Source organism: Helianthus annuus, chromosome 3, assembly GCF_002127325.2.
Source record: "Helianthus annuus cultivar XRQ/B chromosome 3, HanXRQr2.0-SUNRISE, whole genome shotgun sequence".
In the NCBI taxonomy this organism is placed as follows: domain Eukaryota; kingdom Viridiplantae; phylum Streptophyta; class Magnoliopsida; order Asterales; family Asteraceae; genus Helianthus; species Helianthus annuus.
The window spans coordinates 172,935,110-172,946,871 of NC_035435.2; the positions used below are offsets into that span (position 1 = coordinate 172,935,110).

Consider the following 11,762-nt stretch of genomic DNA (forward strand, 5'->3'; position numbering starts at 1 on the left):
GTAACGAAGATCGTGGTACATTTTGTCAGCTCCGGGATGGATGGAGTATCGGGATTTATGGGCTTCATTCATGATAATCTTTCGCAAATCGGTCCTCCTCGGGATCCAGATTCGGTCCAGATAGTAGAATATCCCATCGGATTTGCTTACGAGCTGAGCTCCATCGTGATGAATCCTCTCTTTCTTCAATGTGCGCTCGTTAAAGCAAGCATGTTGAGCTTCACGGATGAGGGCTTCGAGGTTATGCTGCGCTTGAACATTTCAGACACTAAACACATAATTCTTTCTGTTGAGCGCGTCGGCAACTACATTCGCCTTGCCTGGGTGATAACGGATCTCACAGTCAAAATCGTTGAGGAGTTCTACCCATCGGCGTTGACGCATATTGAGTTCTCTCTGATCGAAGATATGTTGTAAACTCCTGTGATCGGTGAAGATCGTACACTTGGTACCATACAGGTAGTGTCGCCAAATCTTTAATGCAAAGACAACCGCGCCTAGCTCGAGGTCATGGGTTGTATAGTTCTTCTCGTGGATCTTGAGCTGTCGAGATGCGTAAGCTATAACCTTGTCTCGTTGCATGAGGACACAGCCAAGACCAAGGTTTGAAGCATCACAATAGACAACGAAGTCGTCGCTTCCGTCGGGTAGCGTAAGAATTGGTGCATTGCATAGCATCTGTTTAAGGGTTCGAAAGGCAGTCTCTTGCGCGTTTCCCCACACAAAAGGCTTGTCTTTATGAGTAAGAGCGGTAAGCGGCACAGTGATTTTGGAGAATCTTTCGATAAATCGTCGATAATAGCCCGCTAGTCCGAGAAAAGAACGAACTTCAGACGGGTTCTTAGGCGTAATCCAACTTTTAACTGCTTCAATCTTCACGGGATCGACGTGTATACCCTGACCATTCACGATGTGACCCAGAAATTGAACCTCCTCTAGCCAAAATTCACACTTGGAGAACTTGGCGTAGAGTTGATTCCCCTGAAGTAATTCGAGAACCAAACGTAGATGTTGCGCATGTTCGGTCTTCGACTTGGAAAAGATCAAGACATCGTCAATGAACACGATGATGAAACGGTCTAAGAAGGGCTTACACACACGATTCATTAGATCCATGAAAACCGCGGGTGCGTTAGTTAAACCAAAAGGCATAACAACGAATTCGTAATGGCCGTAACGGGTTCGAAAAGCGGTTTTAGGGATGTCTTCCTCTTGGATCCGCAACTGATGATAGCCTGAACGTAGATCGATCTTCGAGAAACACTGGGCACCTTGCAGTTGGTCAAATAGGCCGTCGATTCGGGGCAAGGGGTATCGGTTCTTGATGGTCAGCTTATTCAACTCCCGGTAGTCGATGCACATTCGGAACGACCCATCCTTCTTTTTAACGAAAAGGACTGGCGCGCCCCAAGGAGAAGTGCTCGGGCGAATAAAGCCTTTTTCAAGTAATTCCTGGAGTTGGTTTGAGAGTTCCCGCATTTCGGATGGAGCGAGTCGATAAGGGGCTTTAGCAACAGGGTTAGCTCCAGGAATGAGGTTGATGCGAAAGTCGATATCACGACTTGGAGGTAATCCTGGAAGATCATCAGGGAACACCTGAGGAAACTCACGGACCACTGGGACGTCTTTGACTTCAACTTTCTTTTTCTTTTCCTTCTCCGCTACTACAATGTTGGCCAAGAAGGCTCGATATTCCTTGCGGAGATACTTACTGGCTTGAATACATGACATAAGCTTGAGACCTTTCGAAGAAGTTTCACCATACACGCATAAAAGATCACCATTGGCGAGCAGGAATCGTATCATCTTGTCGAAGCACACAACTTCAGCATGGTTTTCGCGAAGAAAGTCCATGCCTACTATGACATCGAAACTTCCGAGTTGCATCGGAATAAGGTCGATTGGGAAGATGTGATTGTTGAGCTCGAGAGTACAATCACGGAGCACAGAATTGACGGCGACGGTTCTTCCAGTAGCGACCTCGACTTCGAATGACGACGAAAGATAAGAGCGCTTACGACCAAGGAGCTTCTCGAATTCAAACGACACAAAGCAGTTATCGGCTCCAGTATCAAACAAACATGATGCATATATGCCATTCACAAGGAACGTACCATTAACCACATTGTTGTCAGCTTGAGCCTGACGGGCGTTGATGTTGAAGGTTCTGGCATAGGCTGCTTGCTGTTGTTGCTGAGGCTGCTGTTGTTGTTGCTGCTGGGGCTCTTGCTTGACTACCCTGTTCGGGCACCGGTTTGCAAAGTGGTTAGGGTCACCACATGCAAAGCAGACTCGAGCATTGACTGCTGGTGCTTGAGCTGCTGGTTGGCCTTGAGGGGCAGGGAGTAGAGCTTGGTTGACAACGGCTTAAGTTGGGCTTGACGGGGACCATAGCGACAGTTCGCAGTGAAATGCCCGTAGAGGTTGCAGTGAGCGCAGAATCGACAAGCCAAACCCACTGGATGATGATAAGAGCATGTCGGGCAGAGTGGGTGAGGACCTGTGTATGCACGCTTCGCTGGCGGTGCATTGATCACTGGAGCTGAGCGCTGTGGCTGCTGCTGCTGAATTGGTACAGCCTGAAGAGGAGCAGCAGTGGTTGCGGCAGCATAGCTCTTGTTGCTGGAGCTGTTGTTCTTCTTCCTTCTTCTTGAAGACTTGGAGGTTTGAGCAGTGGTGTTGTCGGTGGATGCTGTTGTGGCTTGATGTAGAGACTTGGTTTGCTTATCCCAGAAACCAGCCTTTACCCGCTTGTCGTTAATCTCAGCGGCTAGCAGGTAGGTTTCCTCGATCGTTGCTGGCTTGGAGGCGTGAACGAAATCTGCTACACAGTCTGGCAGAGCTCGGATGTACTTCTTGATGGTCATATCCGGAGTCTTGACCTGATCGGGACAGATGATGCTTAACTGCTTGAAGCGAGCAGTGAGACCAGCGTTGTCTCCTTCCTTCTGCTTAATGACCCAAAATTCATCCTCTAGCTTTTGGCGTTCATGAGGAGGACAGAACTCATCGATCATAATTGCCTTCAGTTCCTCCCATGTCAGCTCGTAAGCTGCATCATTCCCACGCTTGTTTCGCTCTGCAGTCCACCCAGTCTAAAGCACGAGACTGGAAGACGCCAGTAGCGTTGAGAGTGCGGAGATTTTCAGGGCATCCGCTTTGTCGGAGGGTGACTTCAACCGAGTCAAACCAATGAAACATGGCAGTAGGGCCATCCTCACCGGTGAACTCCTTCGGTCCACACGCTTTGAACTGCTTGAAGCTAAAAGCAGTCTTGTTGGAATCTTTCGGAGGATCAGCATGAGACACTTCAGACGACTTGCTAGCGTTTTCATATACTTCGCTCACAGCTTTCGCTACAGACTTAGAGATGATAGCAGCGAGACGTCGGTCTCTCTTCTCCTGACGGGTAAGACGTTGGCGTGATCCAGATGACGACATGGTCTGCAATAGACATCGCCACAGGACTCAACACAACGAAATCGAATCTCACCTCACACGTCTAAATTACTAAAGATCAGGGATACACCGAATCACATATCACTTAACACATAAGCACAAAAGCACAGAATCCACATAACCACAGAAGCACCTAAGCAAGCAGGGCACAGAAGCACAGAGGCACGTAAACACTTTTAACACAGAGGTACATATCCTCACGTAATCCCCCTATTGGCACATACAGTTCCTGACCACCTCTAAGTTCTGAATATAGCCATAGCATAGTATAGTATAGTCTAACTTAGTCGTATAGCATAGCATAATAATATCGTCTAGGTTGCGTTAACTGGAAATCGAGATAGGATAGCAATACCAGTCGCGTGAAATGATAGCAAAATCGAATAACCACCGAAAATATAACACGCAAACAGATAAACACATAAAATCAACGAGTCAACACATAAAATCGAGGGATAGATTGTCTGCGGCTACTAGACATAGACTAGCCAAGGCAGTTCGACTATTCACAGTGGACTTGTCGTCACTTTCGACTCTAAGAGTCGTGTTTCTGCCTCGATTCTCGGGCATTACGCACGCGTATCCTAGGTCATACTTGTGAGTTCAGGTCGTTGGAGTCCATCGAATGCCTTGGTGAGATGAAATAAAGTTCGGAATGAACTGCCAAGGTTAGGGTTTCACCCTAGCTTAGCAATTTCTTCCTTGTTTTTAAGAAAATTCGGGGAAAATTATCATCAAAATGTGGGTTTCACGCCTGATTTGGTATAATTTTCCTCGTTTGTTGGCAAAATATTAGGATAAACATGATAAAATCAGCATAAGTCAGGCAATTTAGCTAGGAGTTTGCGGTTTTCACACCTAATCCTGACTAGATTGCTGGCTTGTATTGGAACTTTGAGTTCAGTGATAGCGAAGGATAACATGAATAAGCACATAAACTTGGTCTACTGGTTCCTAGCTATAGTCTACGTTTCTAAGACAGCGACCCGGACTAGGTCGTGTCTAACCTAATTCCCTATAGTTATGGCTCTGATACCAATCTGTCACACCCCAACCGATGGCGGAATCATCGGGGCGCGGCACTGAGTGAAACAGATTGTCCAGAAGTTTCCACAACAACTATTATTACAAATTCAGTTAAGTGATACGTCCCATACCGTATCCCAAATAAATAAACAAGTTATCATAGAATACAACTAAACAAATAGTACTGTTTCGACAACTCAGATTCAATTTATTACAAACCAAATGTTTAATAGTACTGCCCAGAGTCATTAAGACTCATCCGGACAAGATCTACAGACAACTAATGCCATAGATGCTTGATCAGACAACTCCAATGGCTCCATGGCTATAGTTTATTCGCTTCTAGAGACCCCTAGGTAGGCTACGACCTACAACTGCTAGATGGGCTCTAAAGCTTTATTATTGCCTCGCTTTCCTAGCAAGCTAACACCTTAAACACCTGTCACATACGTTAAAATAAAGTCAATACATATAATGTAAAGGTGAGCACACAAGTTTGATAATAGCATATAGAGTTCGAATAGTTTACGCATAACCAGGCACGTACACAGAGGAAAACGATGCATGTTAATTATCGACATGGGACCATCGGTACCAACGACTGCGGGTTGACTGTCCGAGACAGTTCGCAATACATGAGTACCACCGTAATCCATGCAAGTAGATTGTCCTTAACAACCCCCGTGTGAACAGGTGTTGAGTCCAAACTATAGTACTATGTTGCTAAGGCAGGTAGATAGCACTCCACGTGTAAACATAATAAACATCAATCATTTAGTCAAATAGCACATGCAATTCGGTTAGCGTTCAAATAGTTTGTGTTTGATTGTGGTTTGATAGATAACGTATGTAACACCCAAAAGTGCTAAAAGCAAAAAGGGATCGAGTATACTCACAGTGATTTGGTTATGGATTGAAGGGAGCGCTGAGAGTAGGTTAGCCTGAATAGTTCGATAGCATAACGATGAGTAACGCGGAAATACAAAACAAGTGATATTGGATCGATTGGTCCGGTCGATCGGACAACAGGTTCGATCGGACGGGCTGTTCGTTCGGCTTGAAAGTCCGTTTGAACTATCCCATTCGATCGGCCGGTAGGCTCGATCGGCTGGTCCTTTCGAGTGGATTGTTTCTTCCTTTAGGAAAGGATGTGTTTATGTATGATGGTTTGAACTTTTGAAGTTTTTGCAGCATTATCAGGACTCATTGAAGTATCCTTACCTTTCAGGTCGGTCGATCGAACGGTCCGTTCGATCGGTTAGCCCAACCGATCGGTTAGTTACTCAATATAGTCCCTTGGCAAGGTGTCACTCGATCGGGTGGCATGCTCGATCGGGTGGCACTCCAATGCTTTGAAAAATGGTTAAGTGTTGAAGCATAGTATCTCATGATCCGAAGAGTAATGTTACAAATCGAGTGGTAGGTTCGATCGAACATCACCTCGTCAATACCATACTTCATGAATATGTGAATAGTTGTGGGCCATGTGTCAGCCGATCGGTTGACCCGGTCGATCGGCTGGGAAGTCCGTTCGGTTGGGCTGTTCGTTCGAGCAGCCTAACCGTTCGGCCAGCCTTCCTGACGTGGTTAGCCTATCGTCTAACACTTGACTGTTTTGGTTACCTTGGTATGATTTTAAGGTATTTTTGACAACGAGTTAAACCATAGAACTTAGGTTCTTATTTGTCTTACTGGTTCGGGTAGGAATCACCCAAGTCCGGCCAGTAAACTGTTCGGAATGGTAGTTCAACGTTTGACCCGAAATCGGTGAACCTCGTAGTTAGAATCCGAACCTTGAACCATGTGATAGTTTAGAATGATTTGTGAGTTGGTTCAAGCTCCGTTTCTACCGTTTTTAGTGTGTTCAGTGTAAAGGAGTTGAAAGATAGTTGGAAAATCCGTCTTTCAATCTTTTCCACCGTGAAATGTTAAGATCTTTGATAGATTTTAGTTTGTTTATGTGGAAATCGGTTAGATCTAAGCTAATCATGGTTGAATGATGCCAAAACATGATGTTCTTGAAGAACACCATTGTGACATCACCCAAGAACACCTAGATCTTGGTGATTTCATGGTTAGAATCCAAGTTTTGAAAGATAGAAAGGTGTAGAATCATTAAATGAACAAGATCGTACAAGATTTAGAGTGGAAACTTACCGAACTGGGGAGAAATCTGAGAAAAGGTGGAGAATAGGAGTTGGTCGGTTAGAGCTTTCCAAAAGTGGTAAAGATGACAATGACAACCCTATTTATAGGCTTCCAAAAGAGGAAAGGTGTAACTGATCGGCCAGGCTGCACTGATCGAATGGGCTGGCCGATCGAACAGGACTGTTCGATCGGTTGGCCTGTTCGATCAGGTTTCCCTGTTCGATTGCCACAACCCCTTTGAGTGTTTCGCGACGATTTTTGATATTTCGATCTCGACGAACGATGATTTGAGTATGATAGAGTTCCTAATTAAATTACTTTTAATCCCAACTGCTATATCTAACATATAAGCATCCTTACTTCCATTTCGGGTTCAATTTCGATTGAGTTCGATTACCTTTCGGGTTTCGATTTGATTCGATTGATGCACCACACATAATAACGTAAAGTAAACATGCACAATTAACACATAAGGCACACACACACGTAATAAAGCACCAAAATTCGCATAATTCGAGATTCGAGTTCGATGATTGATTCGATTAGCTTGATTATTGATTGATTAACTTTATCGCATTGTTACTTCCTATTATTCAAAGTCGATTATCGATTCGCATTCGCTTAACATTCGATTCATTTTGATTATACAACACTTACTCCACATAATACAAAAATTAAAATAGATTAATTCCAATAACAGTCAACATTTGACTTTGACTTTGACATTTGGAAAACACGGGGTGTTATAGCCGACATTTTTAAATAGTCGTCCATTATGTCAGAACTATTGCCGTAAGCCACTTGTCTTAGGGTGGTCGTGACGTTTTGCCACTTGGTAAATCCTAAATTACCACGTGCATCGGGTCTTTGTCGGAAAAAAAGGATAATTCTCCTCTAAATCCTTTGATATTCTTAAAAATAAATTTTTACTCATACGAAAATGACGCCTAAACATTCTTTCATCATACGTTGGTTCAGGTGAGAAATAATCACTTACCAACAAATCGTTTGCGGTTTCGCGTTCACGGACTTCCTCCGTTTGGGTTGGGAAGTCCCTTCATTTGCATCTCAACAATACTTTCACCACCATCGACACTGCTCATAATAATAATTCCGCCCCATCGTCTCTCATACGAATCGTTTGAGCTTGAATAAGCCATTATATATATATATATATATATATAAATGGTAAGGTTCATGCGAGAACCACCTTTATTGCGATAATCGCGAGAACCAATGTGAACACAACCTAAAAAACCTAAAAAACCTAAAAAAAAAACCTAACCCCCACCCCCCCCCCCACCAAAAAAAAACTAACCCCCCCCCCCAAGCTAAATGCTAAAAACTAAAACCCCCAAAAAACCTAAAAAAAAAACATAACCCCCCCCCAAAACCTAAACCCCCCTCCCCCACCCCCAAAAAAACCTAAAAAACCTAAAAAAATCTAAAATTTGTTTTTTTTAATATTTTTTATGTTAAAATCGCTACTTTTAGTAGCCAAATTTTTTTTTTGGCTACTAAAAGTAGCGATTATTTTATAAATTTCTTTTTGCGTTTTTTTAGCAATTTTTAGGCATTTTTTATTGTGTTCACATTGGTTCTCGCGGTTCTCGCAATAAATGGTGGTTTCTAACGGATCTTTGTCCTCTATATATATATAGAGTTTGATAGTGGTTTTTCAATTTTTGAATGGTAAAAATGAGTAAGAAATGAAAGGTTTATAAACGAAACAATTTAAAGAATTTTTTTTTTAAATAGCCGTTGGCCAACAGCTATGCCTAACGGCTAGCCAAACGGTCATCAACAACCAACTATACATTGCCAACCACGTCACCCCAGGCCAGCGCCCCACGCCAACAGGGGCGGACCCACATAGAGTGGGTCGGGGTCCTCGGACCCCAATGTTTTAAAAAAATTTAGTAGATTCGGTATATTAAATTGTAAAAGGACCCTATAAATACAATTAGGTGGACACCATATAATTAAAAGGAAAGTTGGTGTAGTGGTAAATCCTTCTTTTTACCAACAAGAGGTCATGTGTTCAATCCTCGTATAGCCTATTTTTCATGTTATTTTTTTTAAATCTAGTTCAAATCTCGCTTTTACCCGATCCAAACGAGGACCGATCCGAAAATTTTAACGTTTTGTTATGAAAATTTTGAACACCGAAAAAAATGGACCCCATTGGAAAAAAATCCTGGGTCCGCCACTGCACGCCAAGCTAGATTGCCACGCCAAGTGGGCAACACTGATCAAAACGCCAACCCGGGGTAGAGCAGCCGGCGTTAAAGGGCCAAAACGCAAAGCTAGTCACGCCCACACCCACCAGTCTTAGGAACCATTTGGTTGGCCAATTGAATCTTTAAACGTCAATTAATTTTCTTTTACAGACTCATCTTTATCTCGCATCACATTTTTTTTTCCTATGGTAGACTTGACCCATACAATCAGTCAATGGCCAACTCTTTTTATCATGAAAGATTCAATCACGGAGAATAAAAGCCAAAAATGAGGAGATGATTTAAATTGATCACACAACAATAAAGATCAAGTGAAGGAACAGTTTTATAATTTGGAACATGTTTCCATTAAAGCAGAATGCACAAAAACATGATTGTTCAATTACCTAGCAAATGGATGTGGTTATAAAACTGGCCATTTTGGGTGAGGTCAAAAATGGATTGTTGGGTTACTCGATTTGTTTACGGGTCCCGCGAGTCGTAGGTCGCGCGTTCAATTGGGGTCAGCCGATTACGGGTAAAAAGAGCAAATAAATCAAGGGTAAAAGGGTCATTCTAGCACTTGTGTAAGTGATATTCATTCATATGTAATTAGAGATTCAACTATAATAACAGTATCACACAATAAACTGAATGTTGTTCAAGGAAATCAAGTTTCAAACACAATTACTCAACAATACTATGACATCAGTATGTTTTATTGTTTTATCACATAGTGATAGCATACAATGCCTTTCTATCAATATCAAGCACATAATACCATATAACCATATTTGAGCATCAACGGGCCAATTGAAGTTGGTGATCATGGTGCTTACGCTGATTGAAGGAGAAAGAAAGGGGGGTTCGGTGCATCCGGATTCCAACTGTGTGGTTGGAGAAGACGAACGTTTTGGTAAAATTCATTTTTAGTCCGTTAAAAGAGTATAGGAATGTTGAGTTCTCACCTCTATTAAACAAACTAAAGAACCCCTCTATTTCTTCATAACAATACAATATCATCTTTATTCAAGCAATAGGTATTTAGGAAATGTTACTTATAAAGTCCTGAATAAGATTGCCAACAGCCGCATACGACGAACCGCCCTCAGCCACCGCTGCCTGACTCTTCTCACTCATCTCTTTCGCTTTTCTTCTAACCTCTTTATCCTCCATCACCCGTCGTATCCCATTTTCTATCACCTCAGCGCTAACGATGGGGGTCTTAGCTTTAGGATCAAACAAATTCTTTATATAATCACACTTTATCTCGACCGACAGTCCCAACTCCACCACCATTTCAAACGCATTCATCTGTTGCTCGGCGTACACCGGCCATGTAGCCACTGGTACACCAAACCAAATACTCTCCAACAGCGAGTTCCATCCACAGTGCGACACGAACCCTCCAACCGCACTATGAGCCAGCAACGCGACCTGTGGGGCCCACCCGATAACTTTCCCGACTCCATTTGTTCGCTCCAAAAACCCCTCCGGCAATACCACTCCCGGATCCTCGTAATCACTAGGGACTTTTGTTGTTCCGTTAGATGGCGGTCGACGTAGGGACCACACGAACCGGTGACCACTCTGCTCTAAAGCACGTGCAATCTCCTTCACTTGGACCTCATCAAAACTACCCATACTCCCAAAACACAACAATACAACCGACGCAGGTGGTTGACTATCCAACCATCTGATGACATCATCGTCCGACGGTTTCCCAGAAGAACCCTCTAGGTTGAGTAGGGGTCCCACTGGGTAAACCTTTGGGACGCTGATGTCAGCAGACAACGACTCGACAGCATGTGTCTCGAGTTCCAAAAATGTATTAACCATAATTGCGTTAACCTCTCTAAGTTTCCGCGCACCCAACATAGCAAACTCGAGTCCGTCTTTAGTCCGGAGCACATCCCAAAAGACTTTAGTTGGCACCGGCTTGACAAAACTCGGAACCGACACCTCGGTATCCGCGTTGCTGAGCTCAACAACGTCTTGCTTCTCATCATCATTGAGTGTTTGCATAAATAATTCATATCCAAGAAAAGCAGCACTAGAAGTGAAGAAAACATTGGTAGGAACATTAAACTCATTAGCCACATCTACCATGCATGTACAAAACATGTCCACCACAAACCCAGCGAGCCGGCCCGAACCCGGTTGACTCAGCAACTCAGCCACAACCTTTCTAACATGTTTACAATGACTTTCAATGTATTCATTGAAAGAAGCCACAAAAGACTTCGGGTCATGCATAGGCGGGGCGTCGTCTTGAGGGAGTTCTACAAACGTTACGCGATTAATAGCGTTTTTGGCTAATGATTCGAAGTAGGCGGTGATAGCCGAGCCAGAACTCGAGCTAGGAGGCTTGATGACAAGGACGGTTATGGAAAGACGTTGATCGCGGTTCACGAATAACTTTGCGACCTCGATGGTTGACATGATGTGACCAAGGCCAGGGGCTGGGATGAATACAAGCTCTGCTGTATTTGCCATTTTTTTGGTTGTGGTTCATGAGTTTGGTTTGTTTGTTGTTTGTCTTGTGAATTTATGTGCTATTGGTTATAGATTGTGCCAATTCAGCTGATGTCATTGCATTGCTGGCCGTTGAGATATGATCAGTAACACGTTACACGTGCCAATGTACGAGTGAAATTTGTATACACAGGTTAGGGACCATTTGGTTGGCCGATTGAATCCCTAGATGTCATCTTCAATATGCATGCAACAATGATAAAAAGAAAAAAAGAGGTAGTGAGTTCCATTCATTCTTCTTTTGTAGACCCATCTTTATTTCACACCACATTCTTTTACATGGTATAGACTTAATCAATACAATAGTCAATAGCTCAATGACCAACTCTTTGTATGATGAAAGATTTAGGTAATTGTCTGTAGTCTGCGGATCAT

At 43.3% G+C, this 11,762-nt stretch overlaps 1 protein-coding gene across 1 annotated transcript; it reads right to left on the reverse strand.

Annotated features, from left to right (window-relative positions):
* Positions 1–9,507: 9,507 nt before the first annotated feature.
* LOC110930929 (anthocyanidin 3-O-glucosyltransferase 2-like) lies at positions 9,508–11,408 on the reverse strand. The gene has a single exon (XM_022174317.2). The coding sequence runs from the start codon at positions 11,346–11,348 to the stop codon at positions 9,897–9,899; it is 1,452 nt and encodes a 483-aa protein (XP_022030009.1). The 5' UTR covers positions 11,349–11,408; the 3' UTR covers positions 9,508–9,896.
* Between the last annotated feature and the right edge of the window lie 354 nt (positions 11,409–11,762).